The 17,833-nt window shown below is 36.5% G+C and overlaps 1 protein-coding gene across 1 annotated transcript in view; it reads right to left on the minus strand.

Annotated features, from left to right (window-relative positions):
* Positions 1-17,833, minus strand: part of prkcaa (protein kinase C, alpha, a) — a 278,370-nt gene that overhangs the window by 175,665 nt on the left and 84,872 nt on the right. Inside the window, 1 exon segment of the mRNA XM_030136372.1 lies at positions 17,619-17,701. Within this exon segment, the coding sequence (XP_029992232.1) occupies positions 17,619-17,701 (83 nt within the window).

Below are 17,833 nucleotides of genomic sequence, written 5' to 3' on the forward strand. Positions count from 1 at the left end.
ACACACACATACAGACACTGGAGATGTGTGTGCTTTTGCAGACATTAGCATTAGCTCATTAGCATATCCACACACTTCATGCTGTGAGTGAGTGGGTCAGATGAGGACAACGGGGTCTGTCATGGCTGTCACATCGGCTGAAAAATGACTGCTCTGTTTACTATTTTCTTCTCCAGGAAGGTAACAGGTAGGAAAAAGCGAAGGGAAAACTGAAAATGAAAGGACCCGCTGGTTCATTTGGTCACAGTGCAGATGCCAAAATCCAGAATAAATTGGCTTATCAGACACAGGCCATCTGTCAGGTGGTTAATAATTAAAAGAATCTCGCAAGATATGTTTCAAAAAGTTATCTAATAGCCAAAGTCTTGGCAGAGTCTTTTTTCACTGTAATGAGCCTGCTGCCAGGGGCAGTGGTTTGGCTTTTAACTTCTGCTTCCAGAGGGCCTTGCTCTATGACTCTCTTTACAGGAAAACTCAATAAAATGTAACTTCTGTCTTTGCAATTTTTTGGATGTGAGTGTCTTAGGGCATTTAATTATGGCAGTTTTTCAACCTTGGGGTCAGGACCCCACATGAGGTTGCATGGGATTCAAATGGGGTCACCTGAAATTTCTAGTAATTGATACAAATAAAAACTTACAAATAAATATATGGTGAGTTGACAGAGACAATCCCAATTCATAAAAGACATGACAAACTGTGAAGCTGAAACTGAAACACTGTGGTTCTGTTTATCTTTCAAATGTTCATTGTGGTCGGTTTCAGATGCTGCAGCTCTTTCATAATTCATAGTTTGAGTTCTTGTTTGTTCAGAATTAATTGTCAGCCTTGTAAATCCAAGCTGGACTGACTGTACATATTCTGACCAAGGAAAATAAAATTCTCACTTTGTGCAGTAATCTACACCTGGCTTTTCTGCCTCCGTCCATAATAATATACATTATATAGACTAAATGTCATCTAAAATTAACGCTTATTTGCAACATAGTAGCAAACTATTACATGATCAAAAACAAATTAATTTTAGCAAAAAATTATCTCAGTTTTGAATGTCTGGGGTCGACAGAAATTTGTGATGTTAAAATGTGGTCACAAGCTAAAAAAGGCTGTGAACCACTAAATTATGGACTGGACCATTAAAGACATTTTTCTTCTTCAGCCTTTTTCTTCCATGCAACAAAATATCAGACAGCTCAAGAATTCAGCAAACATAAACCCAGGTGTGGACAAAAAAAATAAACACTAGCAAGTAGAGTCTTGAAAAATGTGCAGCCTCAAGTCCACTCACTAATGGTTTTTGAGTCCATTTTGTTAAAATACAGCTATTTTCCAAAACAGTGACATGGTTATTGCTTTGAAGCTTCCAAAACTTGTAACGGGCTAACAATCAAACATGGCTAAATGATTTTCAACTGGGAAATGGGAAACAATTTTTGTGAAGCTTAGTGATACAGAAGGTATTTTGAGATACAGAAGGAAAAGGAGAGCCAGGCTGACCTATGTGCAACTTGTATCATTCTATTTCTGGGGTTGAGTTTCAGGCCTACTGCTGGTTTAGCTTCAGGCCCAGTATTTCATGTGAGGTCAAGTTTAGACTTAAGGCCCTCTCTGGCTTCTATTTCAAGTGTTTTGTGTGTACTGACATTCAGGACAGATATAGCATATGCCTGACTATTTGATAGGAGCTTCAATGGTAAATCAGGTGTTTATATTCACTATAAAGATGGTGTACTTTGGACGACTGTGACTGCAGAACGGTTATAATCAAACCGAAGAAACAAAGACAAGACGTTTATCTAATGTTTTCCTTTCCTGCAAGATGACTTTCAAAGAGTGAAGGAGATGGATAGATTTTTGCAGTCTGCTGGCAGGCACTGGTGAGGACAAACTTCAGCCTTGTACAATCTGTGACATCGGGTTGATTTGAGGTCAAGAGCAGTTGCAGCTCTCCCATGCACTGGTCATTAGTAATGCTTAGCATGGTTGGAGCGGGACCGGCTACCAGATACTTACTGTAAACAAACCTCGGAGGGACTGGTGGGGTTTGTTTGTCAATGTGTGTGTCTGTGTGAGTGTGTCTGTGTGAGTGTGTGAGTGAGTTCTGTAGTTTGTATAATGTTGTACTGTACAACACACTTTCTTCATTTGTTAAATTCAGTATGTTTCTATGGCTCTGAGTGCCTTTGTGTGTGTGCATGAGCTCAAGGAGACAGGAACTCTGACTAGTGGTGGTTCCCATCATACTGGACAAACAGGGACTTGACCGTTGAGCCTTAAGAAGCCAAGTGCATCCTGTGAGCTTCTAGTAGACATTAACCTCCAATTCAGATTCAGATTCAGAATACGCTATTAATCCTTAGGGGTATGAGCCTATTTTGGCCGTTTTGAAGTACTTTTGATTTTGCCTTATATATCATATGAAGAAATATTTGCTACACCTATGTTTGGTAACTTTTTTCTTCAGCACAACTTCATCTATCTGATCTGCCTATTATATTTTCACTTTAACCTACTATATCAACACAAAAGGCCAAAAAACACAAAAAAAATATATAAAATCCAATTTGAAAAATTTATATAATTGTTTACATAAATAACACAAAGATGCTTAACGAATATTTTCAAAGACTTTAAAAGTGAATATTTGTTCCAAATAATAGGTATATAAAATTAAAATTGTAATAAATTAAAACTATGCGCAAATATTTGACATAAAAGCATATATTTATATAGGCGTTTTCTCTGGTTTTCTCACCACCACAACCCCCCCCACCCCAGTCCTCCTGGTTTCCACATCCGGTTCAGGTGGGGGTCATTGTCACCCTTACCTGTAATGCTAATGCAGTCTGTGGATTAGAATCCGCAGATTTGGCCAGTTTTTTCCATTTTTCCAAAAGGACAAAAAATGACTGAATAATATACTTTTATTCACCTTTGTTTGCTCCGAGTTCAAAACGTCATATCTCCGGTTCTGTCTGCTCTATCAACATCAAATAAAAAGTGGGAGAGTGTTTCAAGTCTGCACTTTCAGTTAGACTTGCAGTTGTCCCCAGTGGTCTATGTGACTGACTTCTTATGCAACGACATGTTGAATATGTCATGTGATTGAGTCACGGGGCTGTGACCGTGGACCCCTAAAACTTAATCCCAGAGGAATCTTGGGTGTTACAGTTGCGTATATGGAAAGTATATATATATATATATATATATATATATATATATATATATATATATATATATATATATATATATATATATATATATATATATATTATACTATAAACACATACAACATACAATATGTAATAGACAAATATTAATATGATAATGGGATATGGGCATTATTGATAAAATATTGCTTTTCATTTGGACGTTATGAGCAGGGTTGTTGTGATAATTACCTTTTAAGCAACAACTATCATACAAATAATCGTGATTAATGATCTATTTGTCTTTTTCTATTTATTTTAAGCCTTTTGTATAGTATAAGCCTAATAATAGTTTGTTTATACATAGTGAAGAAGAACAGCCTTTTTTGGCAATGAGCAAAGATACACTGTATATCTGTTGGCCTTTTAGGCTTTGAAAACAAAAATGCACAGGGCAGCTTTGATATAAATAGTTGAAATAAGAAAAGTTATTCATGAAACATAAATAAAACACTGGTGAGGACAAGTTAAAGTTTTGTCAATTGTTTGCATGATAATTGACTTCGGGAGCTTTTCTGGTTCTGTAACCTGTTCCTTCCCACCTAATTTGTGTTAATTTTCACATATTTACTATACCAAGTTCCAAAGCTTATAACTGAAGACCCACGAGGCCAAAATGAATCACTGACACCTCCAGTTTCTTTTTTAGTATGTGGTTAAAAGATAACCTGAACTACATGCACTACCCCCACTGGTTCAATCACTGTCCAAGTCATTTTTTCATTAATTATGTTTTGGTGCTTAGGAATACTGTAAAATAGACTTAGCAGCTCAGTAGTGGAAATCTAAGCTTTCTAACAAGTTATGAGGATGTCTTCATTGACAAAAGTTTTATATATTTAATACAAAATGGCAAATGAATTACCATCGATCCAGTGGGAATAGAGAGGTTAAAGATTTGCTAAACAGGTATTTCCCTCTGCTGTATTGTTATATTGTTGCCTGGTGGTTGCTTGATATTGTGTAAATCAGTGGTTCTCAACTGGTCTGGTTTCAGGACCCACTATCAGCCCTCAATTATTTTGTTTTATTTACCTTTATTTAACCAGGAAAACTTTATTGAGATTAAACATCTCTTTTCCAACTAGCCGTGCTCCACACTGATAAAAGTTAAACTTCTAAAATGTATTTAATGGAAAGATGGTGTGTTTTGAACCTGAGATAAAACAGATTATCACAGTATGAAAACACAGAAGACAAGTTTAATGATAAACCAAAGTGACCAGCAGGTGATGATGATAAATATGGAAATATTCCCTTTAACACTAAATTAGGCACATTTTAACCAAATCTAAAAACATGCATTTAGTCACTTATTCAAGCACTAAACACTCAGACTTTTTTATCCTCAATGCAGGTAGAACTATATCTGATGTACCGTACTTTCCGGACCATAAGTCGCTACTTTTTTCTCTTTTTTTTTTCTCTTCTTTTTTTTGAACCCCCCGGCTTATACAGCGAAGCAGCTCGAGTACAGATTTATATGGGCTAACGGCCTCCAGGGGGCGCTCTAGCAGGAAGTGCAAAAGTGAGACAGACAGGGGGAAGAGATGATGCGAAGAGGAGAAGTTTTAATCTTAACTTTTAACAATCATTTTGCGTGTCATGCACAAACCCTCATCATGGAAAACACACGAACAAATGCATATTTTGCAGCTTTGAAGTTAAAACCAATCGATGCGTCTGTCTAAGAAGGAAATAGAGCTGCAGCACCGAAGTGCCATTGAGCAACAATGGAGGAGAGACTGAGAAGGTGTGTGACGGAGCTGAGGCTGTTCAACTCCAACACTGAAGAAGACGACTGCAGTGGTTTCAATGAGCAGAAGGAAGATGAAGATGGAGATCAATGACTTTTCTGTGTTTTTTAACCAGCCGTGTTCCTGCCATTTTACTGCCGTGTTACAGGCACTGTTTGGAAAAAAGCAGGAAAGGTATGGAAATAAATATTTAAATAATCTTTCTGTTTAACATCTTTCTGTGTAAATATCTCATGTCACAACGTGGACACCTGCGGCTTACAGTCAGGTGCGACTTATATTCTGGTGCGCCTTATAGCCCGGAAAGTACAGTAGTCATCGTCATACCTGAACTTTACCATAATTTGAATAGAAACTTTTGAGTCTTCTTTTATGCTGTAAATGTATGATGTTAATTAGCATGACAGCGAATTACCGCCACCTACTGTTGGGGAGTATGAATGGGCAGCTCTCATCTCCAAAAAAAATAAAACACAGGATTGGTTTGTTAACCGACATTAGACAAAGGCCTGCGACCCACTGAAAACGGGTTTGCGACCCACTTTTTGGTCACGACCCACCAGTTGAGAATCATAGGTTTAAACCTTCTCTTTATAGTATCATCTTATATTATTTTTTATAGATTTTTTTTTGCTTTGCGTGCTGCTTGTGCCAATAGTTTAGGATTTAGCTAACTCTGTTTAGACAGTTTTCTCTGTGATAACTTTGAATGTTGTTTTGTTATTTTACTGTTTAATTCAACATCTGGTCAATGGACAACAGTTGAAAACACTGGCACATATTTACAGTGGAGAAGAGCAAAGTTCCTCCTTCCAGTTGTGGCTCATGGGACCTCAGCTGAGAAAACTTGAATAAATAAATAAATTATACTGCAATCAATGGTGAGAGGCAGTTGATTTTATTGTATATGATGCTTAAATGATAACTTTACAAGTCAAGAATGTCAAAGTTTGTTTTGATGCTGATGAAATATTAACCTGTGAAAAACTATAAAGTTGCAGAGAAGACTTATCATTCTATCACTTTCTCTCCAGTCTGTTCTGAGTCACTAAAGATGTCTACAGCTTCAGCAAGACCAAACTTTAAGTGGTTTTTGCCTTTTTTAATAACTTTTCATCTTATTCTCAAAGAAAAAAGGTGAACTCCACAGAGGTAAGTGTCTGTCATAGAGTTGTCAAAGTTAGGTCCTAGTGGGTACACAACAAAGGGCGGGACTTAATCTCTCTGTTTCTTGATTGACATACACTTTCCCTGAAATAAACAGGGACTAAACGGAAATAAACTGAATGAACAAATAAACAACAAAAGTCAAGGATCTAAAGATGAAAAGGGCACAGTGAGATGATATTTGAGTAGTGTAGAAACTGTGTTGGAAATATGACACTTGTAAATAATATATGCTGTTATCTCAAAATAGTAAAATAAGATGATTATGTAAAAATTGTATGACACTTAGATGTACCAACTTTTCTTCCCCCTTCCCTTATGTAGGTTTGTTTTGTTGAGATCTAATAGGTGTAAAGTGGGATTTGTTCCTGATAGATAAAGTGCATATAAACTAGACCTGGTCAAAGGTGATTATTGATGTGTATAAATAGGAATAAAAAGAGGAATGTGCCTGAAAACAAAAGTATTCTAGGTATATGGGCAACAGTTTACATGATTACTTACATTGTTGGTGTACAACAAAATGACAGTAAGAATTAACCTTCTAGTTCAGAAAACTGCTGTTGTTTAATGAACAGTAACACAGTCACTAGTCCACTAAAGCACAAGAGTGTTACACAATTCTAACAGGATCTACGCACATACACCTTGGAGAATCTATTTAGGTTGACAAAAGAGTTTGTGTGTGTTTTTACTGAAAACTTGTTAGACTGGTCTCTCAGTGTATACAGGTATTTTAAGTGCTACAGTGCATGTAATTAGACTTAAGTGAAGGGTTCTGATGCAAAGTAGTACCAGTTTTGTGTCTATACTTGTATGAAAAACAACCTGGAGGACAAATTCCAATTGTAGAAAATCCATTCTGCACACTGCACAGCATTTTCAAGAAAAGCCAAAGTGCCTCAATCAAATCAGTGAAGATTTTCAGACTGAAATGTAGTTAAAACAATGTAACACTGCAGAAAAAACAATTCACCACTCTCCACGGGGATATGCTTCACCAGGAAGTGATTCAGCAGTTCCTGATGCATCCACCCACTTTAGTACATGTAAGCACTTATACCACTCTGTGTTGTCTTCCCGCAGTCATGTCTTTATTAAACCTCCATTTAGACAGGCATGTCATGGACCATTAGCAAGAGAGGCTCAAGATCTGTTAGGGCTCATTAGGATCCGAGAGCATATAAATACATTCGGCGGGCAGCCCAAGGGACTCTCCAACATGAAATCAAACTCAAGTCAACATTGGTCAGAATTATATTAGATATACAGTAGGTTTTAACAAGAAAGAGAGAGAACATTATCTTGTATTTAAAATCCAAACAAAAGCATTTTTTCTGGTAACTTAATCCTGCCACAGGGTGTCTTTAACAGCTCTGGTTCCAGTTCAGCTGTGGGCATTTCCCTTACTAATGAAAATCACCTCACCTAAATTCATGCTTGTCTCTGTTGTGAATAAACTTCCCATATATTTGTTACAGGCATGTCATACATTTTCATCAGTACCTGTAGTATTTCTAACAGTATATGGAAGGAATAATGTGAAAATGACAGAATCATGGAGGAAGATCCATCAAGGCTGTAGATGTTTTGATTTATTCACATATTTCTTTCCTACGTCATATGTATGTTTCGTTGAAACTGTGTCGTAGACCTTGTCAACTGTGCTACTGCCCCATGAGATGATGAGTCTTTCCTGGTTAAATAAAGATTAAATGAATACATAAACCTAATAGATTTCAATAGATATAAATGGACATCTTACTGGGTTAATTACTGGAATCTGGTTTGGTCTCAACAACATTTTTGGAGCTTTGTGGTTAGCACTGCCACCTCACAGGAAATAGATCCAGAGGTAAAATCCCAGCTCAGTCTCCCTCATCATCAAATGTGTACGTTAGGTTGATTTTTCATTCTTTGACCAAAACACTGCTTGGAGTTTGTCCCCTGAACAATGTACAGCACTTAGGATGGATTAAATGCAGAAACTTAATTTCCCCACAGCATCAAGAACAGCTTCACTTTGTTTATACATGTATTTCTGTATTTCCTTAACTGTATTTCGTAGCCAGAAAAGGGCAACAGAACTGATCCAATTAATCACTGTTTATTCTTCATTATTTCATTCACACATAAATACCAAAGACACTTGAAACAAATGCCAAAGCTCATATTACTCATAATATCCCATGTTTACATCCTGGTATTCATGTATGGAAACAACAGTATCAAACTGAAACTGTCTCATCAGCTTAGAATGATGGTTAGGATTGTGGCCAAAAACATTTAACCTAGTTTTTACCCCACCCACTCGAAGGGGAGGCAAGGGGTATTTTTTTTGGTTTGGTTTGTTTGTTTGTTAACACTCTAGCAGCAAAATTATTGGTTGAATTCATACCACACTGGGTTTATAGATTACCAGTAACCAAGAATAGATGTGGTAACATGTTGGGAAAAGTAGGTCAAAGTTCAAATTTTTAATGAATTTTTAAAATCTCATAACTTATAATGGGCAAAATTTCACATGTTTCTAAAAATATACATTTTGTTTCAATTTACTTCAAACTTGGCACATATACAGAGGCATCAGCACACACATAGACATGACGATGCCAGCTGGATTGATGCCAAATTAAGCTACAATATGTGCGAGGGGTGGGGTTTGTTGTGCCTGGAACCACTTGTTTTTCAATGTTATGGGTAATTTACAACTTTAATCAATTAATTCCTGGCTAAATGAACTAATACAAAACGTGATTCAAAAATACACTTTCTTTACTAAAACTACATGGTATATCTGACTGGAAAACCACACTCAGTTAATATACTACAGGTAGCAATTTGTTGTATTCTGATTTTTTAAATTTGTAATTTAGGTATTTTTCACACTTTCAGGAAAATAAAACCTTAATTAATCAAATTAATTACATATACCATCCATCCCTTCATCAACCAAACAGAACCAAATACTGATACGTATCTTCTTATCTGTAGTGTTTTGTAGTGTGTCACATCAAGACAACGGTAACTGTTCCTCCGGTAATTTCCTTTCTCATTACTCAGGAAGTGTTTTTGAACAAAGATGTTTTCCAGCACCACATTGTCATTGGTTTATACTGCTCAGCAAGAAACCCTGTCTTTACTTTCATGTCAGTGAGTCCCCAGAAAGATTTATGTATTTTATCTCAAATTAAATACAGAAACTCTTCAGCTTGAAGTAAAGGATAATAGCATCACATTATGTGGAAACAATAACAGACAAACTTTTATTCTGTCTTTATGATGCATGAATCTCTTAAAAGATGCACTTCAAGAGACCGAAAAAGATTAAAATATTGCAGTTAGAATAATCATCCATCTGATGTTACTGATGTAATTTTCTCAGGTTTGGTTTTGATAAATCGTGGGTTTTTATAAATCTCTTTAAATGTTACACACTGGACCTTTAAACGTCCAACTGTATTCCCTAAGAAACGCATGAGTAACTGCTCTGTGGATCTACTCATGAGGCCAGTCTGCAGGCTGCCACCCTAGCTACTAGTCATCAACATAATCCTACGTGGCACTTAATTACAGTGTGATTTTATGTCTTGTACATTTCGATCTAGTATGATGTCATTTCGCTAAAACGGTATACCCTGACGAGGTTTCTGCAGGGCATGCTACAGCACACCAAAATAAAATCAGTGCACTAAGCACAAATATGCAGCATCAAGTTTCTGTGTGATGATGTTTCCTTGGAAGCAGTGTCTGTGCCAAGGCTTGTGCAGGGGTGTGTGCTAAAGACATGCAATGGGATTTGATTCAGTAGGGGGTTAGGGTCTGAATTATAACACAATAACACTAATATCACACAGAGTAAGAATATCGCATCATATTAATGGAGGAAAACATCTATTACTACTGTAATATAGCTGATTCTGCCTTGACAATAACTACACAAAACTGTTCAAGGAAAATGTGTTCAAGCTCTTTTCATTTTCAAGGTCAGCCTCCAAAGTATCTTTCCTCTTCTTATTCTATTTCTTCTCAGCCTTAACCTTACTCTTTCAGGACAATAGTTTTGTTTTTAAAATGGAAAAAGTTTATACAATAAGCTTACAAAATGTGTTTCAGTACTGTATAGTACAGAATAAATGTATTTTTTAACATATGCTGGCCTTGCCATGTCTTCTATTAGCAGTTGTTCAACTTTAACCGCCTAGTATTTGATATTGACAAATTAAAATCCACTAAAGCAGTCATTGATTTTAGCTGAATACTTCCAAGTGCACAATTCTATGGGTGTAATTATCTCCCTAAAAGATACAGCCCTTCTCATAAGGTTCTTGCAGTAAGTGGATTTCCAGGGGGTTTGGTTTAGTGGCTGAATGGTGAAATAGTGAACAACATGAGAAGGTGATTATAGTCAACTACTGGGCCACAACAGGCCTGTTTAAAAGACCAACACCCTTGCTAAGAGAAAATCGACTAAAAGTACAGATGAAGGGTTCCATTGCCTGTGACAACCCAAGATGCCTGTGGCGCAGATGATTTAATTTAGGTCCACTCCAGTTTAATCTTGTTTTCAATTCCCAAGCAGAGTCCATGTAATGAGACCGTGTGTGTCCCAGGCCTTGTCAACAGAACAAGACCTGCTGGAGTCTGACAAAACCATCTCCTCCTGTGTGATCTGTCCTTTTAAATACTCACTCCTGCCTACAGCATTACTCATTATTTTCAGAAATTTGATTTCTTTCACATGAACTGAATCGTTGCTGGCACATTAGCACAACATCCCTTCATCAATCATCTCTAATATAAAGTAGTTTATGTAATTTAAAGGCTGGATGCGTTTTCATATCGGTTATCTTGGTCTGTATTATTAATCTTTACAGACAATACATCATAATTCAAAATGACAGTGAAGTATTTTCTGGGTGTCTTTTTGAACTCTGCCAGGCGGCCATGTCACCCTCAGGCCAGTTCTGTCTGTTTCCACACAGAGGAGACAGAAAGGACGCTGTGCTACTGCTTAACTCTGTTACTCTGTCAAAGCGATCTGTGCACTGAACAGCCCAGAGGGGCCAATGATCGTTTGTGTTGGTGTGTGTGCGTGTGCATGTGTGTGTGTGTGTGTGTAAAATCAGTGCAAAAAGCCTTACACACTGCCCCAAGTCATATGGGCTGCACTGGTTTAAGTGGACATCGATGATGCAGCAGCCACACACCCACACAAGCACATCATGCCTCTCAGTTTCATCTGCTGAGCCCCTGTTGTGAAACGGGAAACTCTTGCATTATTGATGGGCTTGTCCTGTAAAGCACTGAAGTTACTCGAGCTACTGCTAATCTAACAGACAGCACTCAAACGAAAACATTTTGTTAAATTAAGTACTTGAATCCGACAACTCCTACTAGAATGGAATGTGCTTACAAGTGGTAATATCCCTATTTTGATCAATAATATGTTGCAAATAATTACCTGATAGCCCACATTTTGGTCACACTTTATATTAAAATACTCATGTTGGTCTCAAACCTTTTGCAAGTTATCATATCATGAGCATATTGGTTATGTATTAGGCATTAGAAAGCATCTAATGGCTGGAGGATCACACTTCATTAACATTTTTCAATCAGGAACCTCCTAATTGCTGCTAAATTAAGATAATGGATTTGCTGCTTGAATGAAAATCTCCTCCTTAGGTTCTAGAACTAAATCACTAGTCATTCCCTTAAAATCCTTTAATGAAGATGGTCTTACTATATAACATCTTCATTACTTGATATCAATAAGCTGTATTTAGGGGTTTATTGAGGGGAAAAATGTCTGTTAAATGTGTAGTAATTCTAGAACATAGTCATGAATGAGGCGAAAAGTGCTTTATAATGATAAGCACTGAGAAACTAGTTAATATGTCCTAATATGAAGTATTAGCCAAGTCTACAGATGCTAAAGAAACATATTAAAGAGTCATATTTCATTTCATTTATTCAAGCTCTTCAGTCAGTTTTAAAAATGCTACTAAGGGGCAACTATAGACAACTAAATTCAGCAAATCTTATACTTCCAGATGCAAAATACTAACATCATAAATCAACTTCATTAGCAATTTAGCAAAATTCATGTGGTGTCAAAAATGTTGTTGTTTGAGAAAGCCAACAGGACACAAGCTCTAATCACTGTAAAACTGATCCTTTATGAGACTGCAAAAAGAGTCTGCGCTCCAGGAACTACACAGTGCCAGAACCTCCCTGGTCTGTTAAATGATCTGGTCTATGTATCTGAAACACAAAAACAACCTTCAAACTCAATCTCCCTCTGCACTGCTGAAAATGCCCTGTGTTAAAAAAAACAACAAAAAAAAAACATGACAACACTGAATGAGATTTACATGTTATGTGCATGTCTGGTGCACACGCTGTCCTTGAAAACACCCAGAGGCTGCTGTTGAGAGCATATCATCATGGTAATGTTGCCCCAGTACAATCTACTCAATATTGATGGCCATTAAAATGATCTGGTGTCTTTTGTTAGCATCTTGGTGAGCACTTGGCTTCTTCTAGTGGGGAAGTTATAAAACACTGATATGACTCATAAAATGCAGGTAGCCTGGATACAGAAGATCTTCAGGATATTTGCCGGCCATGGGAGTTATTGCCTTCCTGAATTGCACGCCTGGGAGGCATGAAGCTTTGTAATATGTGTGGTTGCCCCTAGCAACACTACTGCCAAGTGCACAGAAATGTATATGAAAGGGAGCATCCGGTATTTTGATATGACAGGCGATAACATACTCATGTATTTTTAAACAACTACAATGGGTGGTCACAGGAATTGGACAGAAATAGTGTCATAAAAGTGAGAGTGATGATGAATGGAAGGAAAGGTGACATAAATTAAACACAATATACCCAGTGTCTGCACTGGTGGATTGTGTATATTAGCACCTCCATACATAATACATTAATACAATAACAGGGCTCCTATATAGAAGGTGCTAAGTATGAGGTCTGCTTGACTACAGGAAAAATGTATTAATTATTAAAGAAACAACTTTGCAGTGTTTCAAAGAACACTGTTTGTAGTGCTCAAATAAGTGAATAAATGAACATTCCGGCAAAAACACCCCTAAGTAACCATGGTGAATGCAAAACACTTCAGCCAAAAGTCATTCAAAGTCAACTGTTCTGGTAACAATGAACCTGGTGTTCCTTCACTCCTCTGAACCCTAGTGTCCACCAGTGACCAAGAATCCCCCTGCTAAGACTATTTTCTGCTCTTACGGCTTGTGTGTCATCTGTGGCGTGCTCTATTTAAAGAGTCTGGGTTGATGATCTTGAATGACATATCTCCAGTTACAGAGGCCAGCCTGGGCTTCTGTAATGCTGAGAGGCTATGCATGACCAACAGGCAAGAAGGCATGTAAATGAAGTTTCACACTTAGAGAGCAGAGAAGCAGCGGCTGATGGCACATAGTTGGTGCCAGCAGCCAATGAAGAGGCAAATAGAAGACCTTACTGAAAGTGTCATACAAGAGCTGGTATTTATCAGCACTCAAAACATTTCAATGGGCTGGTTAGTGAAAGGATTTTTTATGCATTTGATGTTTGCACTTAAAAACAACTGCTTGTGCTCCTGTAGTGTGCAGTATAGGGAACACTGCTTCTGAAAAGCAACAGGTTATAGATTGCTTGTTATCCTGTTAAAGAAGTAGTATAGTGTTTTTCAACCTTGGGGTCGGGACCCCACGTGGGGTCGCCTGGAATTCAAATGGGTCATCTGAAATTTCTAGTAATTGATACAAATGAAACTTGCTAATAAAAAATATATGGTGAGATGACAGAGACAATCACGATCCGTAACAGACATGACAAACTGAAGCTGAAACTGAAGCACTGTGGTACTGTTTATCTTTCAAATGTTCATTGTGGTCGGTTTCAGATGCTGCAGCTCTTTCATAATTCATAGTTTGAGTTATTGTTTGTTCAGTATTAATTGTCAGCCTTGTAAATCCAAGCTGGACTGACTGTACATATCCTGACCAAGGAAAATAAAATTCTCACTTTGTGCAGTAATCTACACCTGACTTTTCTGCCTCCGTCCATAATTATATACATTATATAGCCTAAATATCATCTAAAATTAACATTTATTTGCAACATAGTATTGCAAACTATTACATGATCAAAAATAAATTAATTTTGGCAAAAAAAGTCAATGTTAAAATGGGATCACGAGCCAAAAAAGGTTGGAAACCACTGATGTAGTATGTAACAAAGATATTTAAATTCAGCATTGAAATATTGTAAATTTGAGTACTTTTTTTCCCCAAAACCAGGTAATTAAGTTGAAAAGTCAGAAAAATATCACTACTAAAGGGGTTATATCTAGTATTGATATTCCAAACTCTCAACAGCAGGGGGAAGTCATGTACTAGACCAAACTTGTGACTACTAAAACCAGCAACAAATCAACAATACATCTGCACCGACTATTGCTCACTGATTAAAGTATGAAGCTCATTGTTTACACACATCCATATTATGGTATCATCAATCAATCAGAAGAAAACTCATAACTAGTTATTCTAAGAACCAGTCAAAATAACACTATGTCTTATAATCTCCACATGCTGCGACAGCTGATAGTTTACATTGTAGCTCTGTTAGCTTAGTTCTATTTTTTAGACACAAAACAGGCGTTAAACTGTAAAACTGTTTTCTGTACAGTTTGTGTTGTCAATAGCTAAAGATCTGTTTGGAATCATCCAAACAATGACTGAACTGTCACAGTTTACTCTGAACTATAAGGACCAACAAATGCAGAGGATATAATACTATCACATCAGAACTTTATGCCATCATAAGCCTCATAATTGACTCAAAACGCTGTGATTTCAGCATCAAACTCCAGTCTTTCAATTTAGAGCTGTGTCTGGTGGTGAAAACAATGACAGTGTGTCTAACTTTTATCCTTATGGATTTTTTTTACTCTAAAAGTAGTTTCTTCATGGTTCTCATCCTATCTCATCACCTTCTGGCACTTTGGTCAAACCCTCAGGGTGGAGTGACTCACTAGTCCCTCTAGTGGTCATATAAACCCACCCGCCCATCAGTATGAACAGATTCCGTTCATATCTCTACAACTCAATACATCTGCATATTTGGCATAACAATAGAACACTGTACTCTAAACTTTCTATTAATTTTAGGTAATCTTTAAAAAATATTTCAAATAGAAATACTACATATAGCCCTTTTAAGGTGCTGCAGTTACATTTGCACCAACAGTAACTGTACTGGATTATTAGTTTAGTTTAGTTTAGTTTAGTTTAGTTTAGTTTAGTTTAGTTTAGTTTAGTTTAGTTTAGTTTAGTTTAGTTTAGTTTAGTTTAGTTTGGTTTGGTTTGGTTTGGTTTGGTTTGGTTTAGTTTAGTTTAGTTTAGTTTGGTTTAGTTTAGTTTACTTTAGTTTACTTTAGGTTAGTTTAGTTTAGTTCAAATATGCAACAAAACAAAACAATCCTACTTAGTGCTTATAAATGAAACAGATTATAAGAAAACAAAATAAAACAAATAAACAAAAACTTATACATATACATGAAAACAGTATGACTTCATTCACACATTCGAAAAGGAGTGGGAGGAAGTATAACTTCTTTAACCCCACCCCTTCTCCACACAACAGTCTATCGTTCAGCTTCCTATCAGCATAATATATGAAAAATTCAAATCCCTTAGATCAGTTAACCTCACTTATCATCTTCACATACACATACATACACATCTATGTTGACATACCAGAAAAGTAAAATAGATGAATAAATACATACATACATACATCCTTGAGGGCAACACAAAATGAATACACAATAAAGTAATCAATAAGACAAAGTAAACAACAACAGCAATAAAAAAACATAAACAAATCGACACACACATACACAAAAAAGACAGACAAAAAAAAAAAAACACAAAAAACAGTACCTATGTGTTCATACTCAAACCCCTCCTTCAGTTTTATTCTGTGTATAGACCATCTGTTTAAACCTCTTTTTAAACTGGTTGATGTTTGGCCATTCTTCGAGCTCCACCTTCAATCTGTTCAATACTTTTACTCCATAAATCGAAACACAAAAACTTCTCCTTGTTGTTCTCACTTTTAAAGTTTTGAAATTATGTTGTCCTCTTAATTCATAACCCCCTTCCCTTTCTATGGAGAGTTTTTGAATATTTCCTGGTAGTAATTAGTTTTTTGCTTTGAATAATATCTCAGCTGTCTGAAATTCTATGAGATCTTTAAATGACATTACATTATTACATTACATTTATTTAAAAATTTTTGTGATATAATTAAACCCTGATTAATGACGTGCCCATATATGTGATATAATCAAGGCAAAGTAACCTGCAAAACTAATGAAGGAGAAAACATATATTATGTGTTTGAAAATTTTCTGTATTATGCAACCTTACTTTAATACATTTAATAAATGCGACTTTTGGCAAAACATCGTTCTTCATAATGTTGTTTCTCTTTCTTGGGGTTTTTTTTAGAGATCAGTTCAGACAGTTGCAGACATACAGCTGTTCTGTGAGTGTTCCTCAGCCAGACCGAGACAGATGTAGGTGTGTTGGTTTTGGCTACCACTCCTACATTTTCTAAGTGCCTCTAGGCCAGGCCACAGCTAACAGCATCATATTCTACCAATATGTATATTTGTCTGAACTCAGTCCTGTTGGATGAACTAAAATTATTATTCACTCATAAACTGCACAGGGATAAAGGTCACTGTCATGGCCATAGGTCACTGAGTCTACATTGTATTTATGTTAGTTGCTGTGATCAGGATGTGTGCATTTTGTTCTTTCATAGTCCAGTTAGCATTGCTCATTACTTTACAGCTGTAGCTGCTTAGAAAACATTACTTGTTCAAATATCAGCAAATTTCAGCTGTAGTATGACACAAGCATACACTGCAGCCTTACAAGTGGTTAAAATCGAATCAAACCTGTGAACACCTCTGATGTCTGCCCAGCATTTCATTTCCATCTCAGTAGTTATTCTTTTTGGCAGTTTTATATTGTATTTCTTATTGTATGTATTGTATTAATAATGTATTGTATGATGTACACTTTTATATAGTAATGTGTCGTATACACTGTATTGTCTTGTTTGTATGTTTAGTCTGTTTTTAAATGTTGAGCACTACAGATGGAAAATAGCTCCCAGCTAAATCTGACATATTTACACAAAGTAATGTTTTTATTTCTACTGAGTGTTCGTTTATATGCACTTTCCTCATAAAATAAACAAACAAATAAATAAATAAATGCAAAGAGTGCTTGTTCATTTAAAAAAATAAATAATTAATTAAAAAGCCGATCTGAATGACACAAGTGTTTATCCGTCAGATAGTGAATGTACCTCAGTGTAATTACAGGGCTGCTACCTCAGCAACAAGCAAGTGAAAGGCAACAGCTGGGTTTTGGTTACTTACATCTGTGTCAGGCCCCTTGTCTGCCCCTGGGCAGCAGAATGTGACCAACTCATGGCATCGCTTGTGGACCACAAAACAGCAAACTGCAAGGGAAAAGAGGAGAACAGAAAGGAAAGAGATGGGTAGAAAGATTCAGAGGAAAGGAAATGCAAAGACAGATGGAGAAAGAGAGACAAGAGAAAGGGGACAAAATGTGAGATGGTTAAATACAGTGT

This window comes from Sphaeramia orbicularis, chromosome 1 (assembly GCF_902148855.1).
Source record: "Sphaeramia orbicularis chromosome 1, fSphaOr1.1, whole genome shotgun sequence".
Classification (NCBI taxonomy): Eukaryota; Metazoa; Chordata; class Actinopteri; order Kurtiformes; family Apogonidae; genus Sphaeramia; species Sphaeramia orbicularis.